The 12676-nt window shown below is 42.7% G+C and overlaps 1 protein-coding gene across 1 annotated transcript in view; it reads right to left on the bottom strand.

Moving 5' to 3' along the window:
* The window catches only part of ctnnd2a (catenin (cadherin-associated protein), delta 2a), a 176971-nt gene that overhangs the window by 28273 nt on the left and 136022 nt on the right, over positions 1-12676 (bottom strand). Inside the window, exons 12-15 of the mRNA XM_030767425.1 lie at positions 10298-10415; positions 8009-8194; positions 3084-3257; positions 342-492 (exon numbers count right to left, since the gene is read on the bottom strand). Coding sequence (XP_030623285.1) covers positions 342-492; positions 3084-3257; positions 8009-8194; positions 10298-10415 — 629 coding nt within the window. The remainder of the gene's footprint in view (positions 1-341; positions 493-3083; positions 3258-8008; positions 8195-10297; positions 10416-12676) is intronic.

Genomic DNA, 12676 nt, shown 5'->3' with positions numbered 1-12676 from the left:
GTTGGTGATGAAATAGGTATTGGAGAGAGAGCTCTTCATAAACAAATATAGATTCATGCCCATAAAAGGAAATGGACGTGTTTCTTCACGGTTTCTTTAGTTAGCTTTGGGTGAGGCATTAACGTTACTCTCAATGGTGGGTCGAATAAAAATGATCTGACTCACATGTCTAAAAAAGACTCGGTTGAGTCAGTGTCAGTTAAGCCATGTCATCTGGAGTAGTCTTGGAGAATAAAGGATTCTGGGCAAATTTGAATTTTAAAAAGTAATAACAGAGAGAGAGAGAGAGAGAGAGAGAGAGAGAGAGAGAGAAAAGGCATAACTAACAGACAGACACTTACCGATTAATTCTTTATTTCTTACATCCAAGGCCATGTTTCTCAGTGCAGTTGCCACAGCACACACTACTCTGTCATTGTCTATCCTCAACAGCTCCACCAGGATGGGTAGTCCTTTCTCTTTCCTTACTGCTGCACGGATATACACGGACCACTGGGGAGAAAACACACACGCGCGCGCACGCACACACACACACACACACACGCACGCACACGCACACGCGCACACACACACACACACGCACACACACGCACACACACACACATACAGACGCACACACACGCACGCACACGCACACACACGCACACACGCACGCACACATTCACAGATATGTATGCATTCCTGTTGAAGTTTTCTTAAAGAGAAACCTGGAATCTTTTAATAGTGTGTATATATGATGTCATGTTCATTTGAGCATGCTGAAGGCCATGCAATGTGAGAAGTCATGGGGGGGGGGGGCGTTTTGAGTCGGTCTGACCCGCTCCATCATCGGCCTCTATCAGTGACTGTATGTCAGCTCACATTTAGCAGCACTGAACAGCACACATTGATGTGACAGCATTCCCCCAGACTCTGTCCCTCCAGTCTGGCCACACATAACATATTTATGCTGTCCTCTACCTCGCTCTCTCTCTCTCTCTGTGTGTGTGTGTGTGTGTGTGTGTGTGTGTGTGTGTGTGTGTGAACAAGATAGAAAAGAAAACAAGCTAACGCTGAATAAAGGTAATTAAATGAGAGTCACATAAAAATGATAGCGCCGCACTTGTGAAACCATATTCAGTTTGAAGAGATTACTGTTATTTGTGTGCTTGAACTTCCATGTGATACAGAAGTGAACATTTACTAATGTTTATCTAGATTGCATCTAAATAAGTGCATTTGGGAAACGGCAAGTTCCCGACAGGGCTGACCGAAAAAAAAAAAATGTAAGAGGTACGCGCACACAAATGCAGAAACCGTCTAGTTTTGGCGGGGTATTGTAAGAGCTTTTCAGTCTTTTAACCCAGGTGAAGAAGATGCCTAAAGGCTACAGCAGTAGAACAGGCAGTTATGGGTCTTTCAAACCAATCCAATCCCCTCTTTCCTTCTCCCTGTCTGCAGCCTATTGATCCTGTAAGACTCTTTGGGTGGATTGGACCGTCTGAACAACAGAGGTAAAGGGTTCCTTTGTCTCAGTCAGACAGTGAGAGAGAGAGAGAGAGAGTGAGAGAGAGAGAAAGAGAGAGAGAAGGAGAGGTGAAAGAAGCTTTTAAATTCTATTGGTTTCTACATCTGAGGCAAGTGATTTCTGGCCAAGAAAAATGTGATTTTACGGGTATCTCCTCTTCATCCTCCGCCCCTCATCCCAAAAAAATCAAACCGACTCCAATCTCCTCTATACGAACGGTATACGGGGTGGGTCTACCAGTGCATAAAAAAGCCATCAAATATGTTTTTAGACGTGGTCATAACTCTGAAGGACTGTATTTTATTTTAGTCTCTAGATAACATTGATCTTTTAGAAGAGAGCCAGGTAACAGATGTTGTCCTCCAAAAGAAAAAAAAAAGAAGACCGTTGAGATAAGAGTGTTCTCTCTGAAGCAGGACGATTCTCGCCATTACGGAGAGACTCTCTCTTCTCTCTTTATACAAACTACACTTACAACATTCATTAACAGGACATAGCCAAACTGGGAATAAGCCAATATGTGTAATCTTAAAAGTATGACTCAAACACTCACACACAGACACAGACACACACACACACAGACACACACACACATCAGAGGTGCCGGAACAAGTTTCAAATTAAGGGGGGGCAAGAACACAGGGTAAAACCAGACCTGTAGGGGGGCATTCTCCCCGGGGAAAATTTTTCTTAATTCTGTCAGCTAAAAACACCATTTTTCTCCAGTTTGAGACAGAAACGGAAAGCCTAAAGGCATGGGCGTTACCAGGATATCATAGCGTATGCTACACTGCAACTTCGCGACTTCTAATTTGATGCAATCAAAACTGTGAAAGCACAGACACCGAAGCTGGAGAGCTGGAGCCTTCAAAGCACCAGCGTCTTGGGTAGCCTACTTTAGATGGAATTACAAAAACTGCGCTTTACAATCAAGAAATCTCTGTTGGTCATTCCACCTCTCCCTCACCACTCGCTCTTGTGTTTTGTCACAACAAAACCAACCCAGAATTAGATGAATTAGATTACATATTCTAATCATTGACACTACTGAGGATGCAGTAAAGGCTTTGAGGGGTGGAGCTCGCGCTCGTGCTTCACGGAGAATGAACGTCTTTTTCTGCTTGCTCTCGTTCAGAGACTTTATGTAATAGGCTAACTCATCGAGTTTAGCAAACATAGGGATGGGATGGTTAGGTAGGTTTGAATAGACAAAACAAATGTTACTGAATAAATGCGGACATAGGTTACGACAACTCTTGACTGTTTTCCACGCCAGGTATCCAAGTGCGGTTGCCGACACAGAAATATATCTGCCTGCACAAATCAAGGAGACTGTACGTTACAAGTGAGCTAGGTTACCGCTGCAATGGTCAACTTCTCTCTCTGTTTTTTGGCATAATGACTGCTAAAAGGGGGGGTGGGGGGCAAATGCCTCCCTGCAAACACCCCCCCCCCCCCCCCCGGCACCCCTGAAACACACACACACACACACAGACACAGAGCCACAAACACAGACTTACGTACACACACACACACACAGACACCTGGGTATGTGATGACTGACAGTAGAACATACCTTCCAGCTGCCGGCGGCCAGGTTTTGCAGTGCCCCTGCAGCGCCCTCCAGTGTGTCAGGGTTGGAGCACTCTGACAACAGCGTGAGGTAAGGCTTTACAATGGACGGGTGCCACAACATCTGGACTCCCTTAGGGGGTTCGGCGGTGTCGGGTAGAGGGCCCACTCCGTCCCACTACAACACGGAAAGAAACAGAGAGAGAGAGAGAGAAGAGCTAGGTGGGAAGAACAGAGAGAGCCAAAGAGAAAAAACAAGGGAGGAGAAACGACAAACGGAGGTACGCGGACGTTCTCGCGGGCGGTTACCACGGAAACAACCACATCGATCCAGACCAGGTAAACATGGTCTAAGGACAATGGCTCAGCGCTGTGTCAGCTCTTAAGCCACATGTCTCTTGATTCTTCTTTGCCAGCATGGAGTCGGAGAAGAATTCTGAGAGATGACAACAAAAGCACACTGGGGCTTGGAGAACGCCCGCTGCGCCTCCGCCAAGAATTACAATCTTCTAAACCGAAACGAACTGAAGCATCAAAGTCAAATTCCTCTCTGTACTTTCACCAGTGGCAGCCTGATGCCTGTAAACTCCAAGGCAAAACATAGCAGCCAATTTAAACATCCATACACAATAACAAACACACACACACACACACACACACACAGACACACACACACACAAACACACACACACACACACACACACACTTGTACTTCTATCTTTGTGAGGACACTCACTGACATAATGCATTCCCCTTATCCTAACCTCAACCATCACAACTAAATGCCTAACCTCGTCCTAAACCTAATTCTAACCTGAACCCTAAAACCAAGTCTTAATTTTCAAAGAGCCCTTTGAAGAAGTGAGGACCAGCCAAAATGTTCTCACTTCCCCAGAATGTCTTCACAAAGAACAGCTCAGTATGTAAATACCCCTTCACCAGAACAAGCAAAAACGACCTGAGACGACCAAGCATCATGAGACAAAAAAAAAAAAAAAAAAGATCGTTTCAGGCAAGGTCTAAAACAGCAAGGGTGAATCAATTAGAAAAGTGCAGGGCTCCACGGAGTGACCTACTTTCAGTCAGAGTGCCTCATGAAATACCCCAGAATTCTTCACTAGCACTGCTGATCAGCACTCCATTGCTCTCTCCATTATTAATGAGGCTGACTGCCCCCCCCACCCCACTCCAACACACACACCCACACACACTCGTACGCATGCACGCGCACACACACACACACATCTCTACACAGAGGACAGACTCTGTTGTTCAATTAACTGCTGGAGGCAGGAGAAACACCCATGAGGCTGGTTCGGCTTCCATACAGTGAGCACAGAAGGAGAGAGGAGAGACAGGGAGAGAGAGGGAGAGGGAGAGAGAGAGAGGTGGAGAGAGAGAGAGGAAGAGAGGCTACTAAGAGAAACAACACTCAATCCTCCAGTAGTGAGAGCATCTTTTTTCCCTCAGTTGACATTTACAGTTGACGAATGAAATACTGCAATGAATTTCATTCAATCTATCCATCCTTCTGTTTACCCATATTCATTTAATGTCCAGGTGTCACATTACATACCACTAATTTGATTCATAACCACTATCTCAATTAATGTGAACTGTTATTGTGGAATCGTACTGACATGTCATAACTCTGTAACAACTATGTAATTACTCGGTGTACATGCCCATAAAAATACATGATACGTGTATTGTCCACAAGATTGAGTATATGGTAGAAATTACAATAAGTTTCAGTGACTGGGCTTTAAGGTGCACATGCAGTATACATACATCCACAGACTGAGGATCACACAGAAATGTCAGCATTAAAAAGGTGATCATTTTCTTTATTCGTCGAGGAATATGATTCCTAAACTCAGGAAAAAAGAAAGAGTTATCAGGGGTTTACTGGAATCTCTAAGCATGGATGGAAATCTCACCATGTACCGATAGCTGAATTTCACCATTTCCTACTGGACAAAGACAGGCACCCTCAGACATGAAATTCAAAGTATTTCATTAGTACCTCTTTGAATTCTTTCACAGTGGGGGAAAAATTATGACATTAGGACCAGCTGTTTCTTTTTTTCCCCAGACAAGTTTCACCCATTGGAAAGCTATGTAAGATTAATGATAGTGCATTACAACTGCGTTTTTACAAGGAGGATCAAACAATAGACATGTATAATTCATAATTCATATTAATTTATTGTGATAGTAACCAGCAGACGCCTAGCAACACCTTTAGAGGTAAACAGAACTCCAGGTCGGCACATTTGATGGGTAGGTTTGTTAATGTCAGCAGATATGTCAGCAACTCTCTGCATGTTTACTAATAGATATGCTTGACATACTTTGATATTCTACAACCTATTCCGGGATATTTACAAACCAAATTTCCAATATGAGAAGCATCTATGGCAACAGCATTATGGTATTAGCCTGAGGCCAGACTTTAAAAAGACAAAAAAAAAAGAAAGACCTGAAACATCCTCAGTGGCATTTGTGAAGAACCTTAACTCCTCTCTCCTCTAAAAGTTTCTGGTGTGTCAGTAATGCACTTGGGCTAAGAGTCCCTTCATTTCCCCGTGTAAACGCGGACCGGAGGATTAGCGAGAAAGAGGAGAGAAAATGTTCTGGTTTACACACAATCCCCTCACAGTCAATTAGACACACTAAACACACCCACTGCACTTCTGGACATAAAAAAAAAAAAAAAAAAAAAGGCAAATTGCACTCACACTCTCCTTTCAGCGGCTAGCTAGCTAGCTGCCACTCAATGATAAATGATTTAGCAGAGTACATTAGCTTTCCTCTGCCCGGAGGCCCTGGTGTCCTCTTTCAAAGAGTCTCATTTCTGTAGGCCACAGCCAAAGTCCTACCAGTCACACTGGAGGACACACAGAGTAATACGGCGTAATAGGCCTTGACTGCTGGCTTCCAGACACAGGCATCTGATTTGACGTAGAGTAGATTGCGTAGAACAGAAGAGTAGATTGAGAGGAGACTGCTGGGATAAGTCTTCCTGAATGCTAAAAGGGCCGCTGCTAACCAGCGCACAGACCCTTCTGACCCTGTGGTTAGAGTAAATAAATCAGTTCTGAATGATTAAAAATAGGAATAAATTCTCTTGCACTGTGCTAAATGAGCAACGGATCTGAGTTATTAAACCCCAGTGGAGAAATGACTCTGTGATACTATTTGAATCGAGTACTTTTAACATTTTACCAGCAGGGTTGTTTAAAAAAAAAAGAGAGGAAAAAATAGAGGCACCCATCAGGAGAGTATTGTGATGAAGTTGTTACTTCCTATGAGTTCTCAGATGCATTTGGCTCACTCCTGCTCTGACTGATTCATTCAGATCCGACTCTCTCCGTTACAGCGAACAGATTAAATTGTCTTAGCTGCAGAGTCAGACTGTCAAAATCCCGCTTGGCTGTTCCTGACAAATCCTAAAAGAACTATTAGATTAAGTTACCTTTCAGTCCATCACAAGCTACCACCGAACAGGAATCCAATTTAATCCGGTCAGATTGCCTGAGAACTGTGCAGGGTTTTCAGCAGCCAGGAACCTGCGTGGTGCAAGACACTGGATGGTTTCTCAGCCTTCCTTCCAATTAACCCTTCTGTCGCTGATATGGTGATTCCATGTATGATGGAAGTTTGATCAAAGGCAGTGTCAGATTTAATACAGTCTCTTCAGAGAGGTAATGTTACGAAGCAGGGGAGGTTTGTCGTAGCGAGAAGTACAACCACCCTCTTAAAAGCATATTAAGCTGCCTTGCCACAGGCGTTCTCTGAGACCCCTATTGCTAAGAAAATGGTGGAATGGTGGAGCACCACTAAGTGACTGGGCTTACGCGTAACTTTACCCACTGCTCTGTCAAGGCAGATGGCCAAGCCTTGGGGGCGTCATTGGCTCGATTGACCCAAGCACACACTTGACAAAAAAAAAATCGCAAGAATTTGCTGTTATTCGCTCCCATCAATCCTTAGAAGGTTTTTTTTGGGGGAGTATATGTCTAAATTATAGACGAGATCTCAGCCAGCTGAGGAGGAGTCTGAGGAATTACAAGACCTCTTACAACATCCCTGGATGCTGGAACACTATTTACACCCATCCTCCTCATATGGTCCAGCCGTGACTTGTCTGTGGATGGGTCGTCACAACTTCAACTAGACTGGCAGGTTGTGTTATGGGAGGGCTACATTGAGCAGAAGACACAGTCTCCATCCAGGACTCAAGAGTGTACTACTGTCCCATTGGTAAGGGCTCATCGTTTTGGCCCGCCCCTTTCTTGAAACATTCAGGCTCATGCATTGCTAAACCAACATCCCCTTCACTTTCCTGGGCTTGTAGAGGAGCCCATCCTCCCTATGGGTTTGTGTAGAATCCGGTTTAGGGTTTAGATGAGTCTTCCTGTCCTTTAGATATGCCCTTTTGGTGAAAACTCAGCCTCAATGTCTAAGGTGAAAAGGCTTAGAAAATAAGATACTCCTGTGTTTTTGTAAAAGAATCAGGACTTCAGCTGAAAATGAAAATGTACGTTCTCTGCCTCCCTGAACATCACAAATGAGGGAAATTTCTTTGGTCTGCCACATAAAAAAAAAAGAGAAAAGACTGAAAAAAATTCTTAGTCTCTACAGTGATTTTAAGGAACTCCCTTGACTTTGAATACTCATACAGAGTCCAGGGTATTTTCTACGTCACCTTATAAAACAGTGTCAAAACATACACACACTACTGTAGACATTTCCCACACCTCAAGAGCAGCTCTAATCAGTCTTCCCTCTGTTCCCTCTTAAGCCATGAAAGGAAAATCAGCCGCGCGAAATAACAAATTATCTGTCGAGCGAGAGCCTGTCGCCGCCGCACAATGGCTTCAAAATGCCGCTAATTGGCAGCGAGCATTGCCAGAATGGCCCCACCTGATCCTGTGTCTTCTTTTTCTTCTTCTTCTTTCCCCAGCATCCTGAGCTCTCTCCATCTTTGCCATTGGCGTCGCTACACAGTAGACCATCCAGCTCCTCTGTGCCCATCTGCTGTCCCTGAGAAGTTTCTGCAGCCAGGCGATATGAGAGGTTCCTCAAGATACACACACAGTTTTCTATGGTCTAAACACAAACACACACACACACACACACACACACACACACATACACACACACACACAGAGAGAGAGAGAGAGAGAGAGAGAGAGAGAGAGAGAGAGAGAGAGAGAGAAAATGTATAGTTAACATCATTTTGATTACATATACCGCATAGCTTGACTGACTTCAGGGACAAAGCTCTTCTCTTCCCACACGAGGTCATTCAGAAAGCACAAGAGCTTCAAACTTCTCAAACAGACAATCAGCCAAGCACAGATTCACCAGGCTTCAGCTACATTTTCTTAATACGTTGCTTTCAAGCACAGAAACATGAAAAGCCTATAGGATCACAGCTTCAAAGAGTCACTGCCTCGTCAAAAAGGACGGTGTTACGCCCTGGGTAGCACCCCCCGCCCCCTCCCCCGTTTCTGCCTCATGTTGAGAAACGCTGTGAAAGAGTGAGTTTGATATGTGCTATGCATCTGAAGGGGGCTTAATTATATCTCTGAAATGAACTAACATTTAAATGAGATTAAAAGAATTTCTCTCGAATGAGGGAAAAACGACAAGTCGAAATCCTTTGCATCACACTCCATTTAACAATGGTATTAAAAGGAGGCACAACAGAGGCAGAGAAAGAATGGCTGACAGTTGAAGAGAAATAAATACCGGGAGAATTAGGATGAGAAATGACCGAGTCTCTCCAGCTCCTTGTTTTCTGGTGGTGGTGGTGGTGGGGGGGGGCGGGGGGGGGACCACTCTTTGCACAAACAAAAATAATGACTGTAATCAAACAGACGCTTCCGAATTATGCCCTGGCATTTCAGAAGTAATGAAATATATTGACTCTCTACATCTATTTGGAGCAGCAGTCATGACTGGCCTTGGTTCTGGAGCAAAACTTGGGAGAACAAAAAAAGAAAAAAAAAAAGTTTCAGTTTTCTTTGGGAATAAAATGCAATATCTGGAGTTAGAAGTGTTACAAATGGTAAACTATGTAGCATTGTTCTAAACAACGTCTAACCCAACAGAGAATTCACTTACAACAGGGTTAACACAAATAAATGGCTCAAGGACTACAGAAAAAAAAATCATAAAAACATTAAAAACAATTTAGCGATAATACCAGACGTTCTACGCTGTTGGTTGTCCCTGGTGAACTTGAGGTAAATTTATCGACTGTTTTTGAAGAGCGAGGAGTTGACTTGTGAGTAAAATGGAAAGAGGCAGAAGATGAGATGAGAGAGGGAGGGGGGTCAGGTGATGGAAATCAAAGGACAGGAACATGAGGACGGTGCCAGTTAAAGTGGAACAATGATAGGAGAACCGATTCCTTATCAAAGCCTTGAATAACTGACGGTTTTTTTTCATGATGAATATATCTGGAAGTGAATAGACTAACAGCAATACGAATTTGGCTTTTTTTGTTGTTTTTGTTGTTCTTGTTGTTGTGGAGATGTAAAAAGAGTCACAGATGTGAGCGTGTGAGACAGAACAAGTTGGGAATTGAAGGCATTCAAACACTGTCAAATAAAAATCCTTTTTTTTTTTTTTGAAAATCTTATAAACAAAACAAAACAAAACAAGTGTCTATTTTGTCTGTAAGATCCTCTTGAAATTACACTGGTCCAGACCCCCTCGATGAATTGCTTAACAAGTTTGCTGCCGAGTTGAAGGATAATTATAAAATCTTGGACAGGCTAACAATAAAATAACACACCCAATGGGGAGAGCTGCAATGACCTGGACACTGAAAATGACCACAGGCAACAAGCTGGGTCTAGTCTGCAGCATCACCAAAGTCAGCCACTCAATTCTCATTACGACCAATGCATCCCACCCCTACTATTACTGGGCAAGTCCAGCAGGGGCCCGACAGTTAAATCATGATTAAAGAATGCCATTTAGGAGACAGAAGCTCAACAACCTTGAGAATGCAGCCATCCACAAAGCTGTTTATTTGTTATTGAGCAACACTGTGCCAGACACACACACACACACACACACACACACAGAGAGACACAGACACGTACGCACATTCAAAGTTGAGTCAGAAGGTTTTATAACAGGTAGTAGGATGGAGAAAGTGAAGAAAAGAGTGAGTGGAAAGGAAAAGGAGAATCAAACCTTGCTATCAATCTCACTGCTCCCCAGAGCAGTCTGGATGACAAAGAGCAGAGCATCAGTCAGACCCTCACACTCTCTCATCCTTCTACGGGCCTCCTCTCCAGCAGAGCTTACATTCCTGAGAGAGAGAGAGAGAGAGAGAGAGAGAGATGATCCATCATGATTTAATCCATATTAGTTAATGCACCCTTACACCCATACACACACAGACCCCTCCCCGACTCCAAACATCCACCCAACCAAAAACAAAAGCATGTACAAAATACAAATTCCATCCTCCATACACCAATATGAAGCACTTCGTTATTTCATTAACAACAGAGAGAGAGAGAGAGAGAGAGAGAGAGAGAGAGAGAGAGATTAAAAGACACAGGTCAGTCTTTCTGGGCATGTTTTAAAGGGTAATTCTGATGCATGTCACACCTGTGTGGTTAGACACCAGGGAATGCCAGCTCCCCTCCCCATCACACAGTGTGACAAACAGAAAATCTGCATATCATATGGACTTGTCATTCCAATCTGTCCATTCTAATCTCCCTGCCTCTGACACCAATAAATATTTGATAACTGTTATCCTACACCAAGAGGAACACTGGCAAAATGAATTGTTTGCCTATTTTTTGTCTAAATTGGAGAAGTGTTTGACAGAGGTCACGCTCACAATTTACATAGGACAATAGAAGGATGATTATTTTCCTTGTTTGCATGTAAATTTACATTACTTACATTACGGATTTTTATCAATGCAACATTATCTATGCAATGTGTTAATCATGGGTATGTATTTACTTATGACTTAGCTCATTGCTTGTCAGTTTAATGCCTGACACTCTGTAAATATTAAATACTCACTGAATATCGCGCAAGTCGACTATCTCTTTGCAAAACACAGTATTATGTTAACGTTGATAACATGGCAACACTGAAATAATTCTGCATACATTTTCTCTTCTATGTCTTTTGAATATAACAGCAAACCAAAGCTAAGATCTCATTATACTTTGTCATGTCAGATTTGTACTGGGCACAGTGTGCCCAGTACAAAGGGAAGAGACACGTGTTTCTGTGTGTGCAACCACACACAGAATTACTCAGGGACAGAGACCCAGCTCAAACGGTGAATTATATTCCACCAGAATTTACATTTTCATTTATTTGACATCAGCGAAATCAATTGCTACATTTCATCTGATGAAACTGCTCGATGACTAGGCAGGATAGGGATGAATTTCCTCTTTAAAAAAAAAGAAAAAAAAAAAAGGAAAAGAGTCAAACATATTATCTTTGTGAAAGTGCTGAAAAAGAATCAGCGAATTTAAACTGATAATATGCCGCCTTATATGCAGCATTAGAATTACAAACCAAGCGATGCATTTCCTTCATGACTCTGCTGTATTGTGTTATTAAATATTCAGCAGAGCTGGCAGGGGTAGCTTTAGATTCTCAGACATATATTTATATGTGTTATATCTAATTTGGTACCTGAGAATGCTCATGAGGAAACAACACTCGTCTCTGAAATAGCTCATGTGACTGACTGGCTGGAAGTGGTGAGATAACGTCTGCACTTATGACGCTGATGATGGGTCACACACACACACACACACACACACACACACACACAAACACACACACACACACACAAACATAAACGCAAAGACACATACATGTCCTCAAAGTCTCAGACACATTCTCCAACAAACACACACTCAAACACACACACACATGCACACACGCACGCACACACAGGAGATAAATTAAACTGCCTGTTTGCTTCCCAAAACAAAATGTAAATAATTGTGCCATGAAAGATCATTCCCTGTTAAACAGGTAAATTAACAATCAGAAACTATCAATTAATTACAACTTAACAGTGTTTGCCAACTATAAATCACAGACAATGTAATATTAGGCCAGGCCCTGACGACAGTTCTGGAGAAACTACATAAAATTCAAGAGATTCTGGACTCTGGATATTTCTCAACACTCACATCACAGATGGTAAATGTAATCTAAAAGACGTCTCAAAGAAATATCTGATATCATTCCATCCATCAAGAACAAACTGACCCATGAAACATCCCGTATGCTTCTCTTACTCTGAAAGTGCTATTTAAGGAGCAGAGGATGGTTGCTGGTCTATCCTGCTGGCGCTCTATAATAAAGCTTTATTGATGCTTTAGAGGTTTAAAACTCACGCTGTTTCTGCATGCAATTGCCATTGTCCCTTTTTTCTTTGACCAGGCCTCTCGGTAAACTGTGGGCTTATTCATATCCATTTTCCTTTTTTTTTTAATTGCCACTCTATTGCACTTAAGGCAGTTTGTAATGATTGTGTCAACAAAAAAGCATGAGAAAACTTTTGTTCAGGTCTACTTG

Source organism: Chanos chanos, chromosome 3 (assembly GCF_902362185.1).
Source record: "Chanos chanos chromosome 3, fChaCha1.1, whole genome shotgun sequence".
Classification (NCBI taxonomy): Eukaryota; Metazoa; Chordata; class Actinopteri; order Gonorynchiformes; family Chanidae; genus Chanos; species Chanos chanos.
The sequence above is the reverse complement of the archived record's forward strand: the minus strand, read 5'-3'. Positions and strand labels throughout refer to the sequence as shown.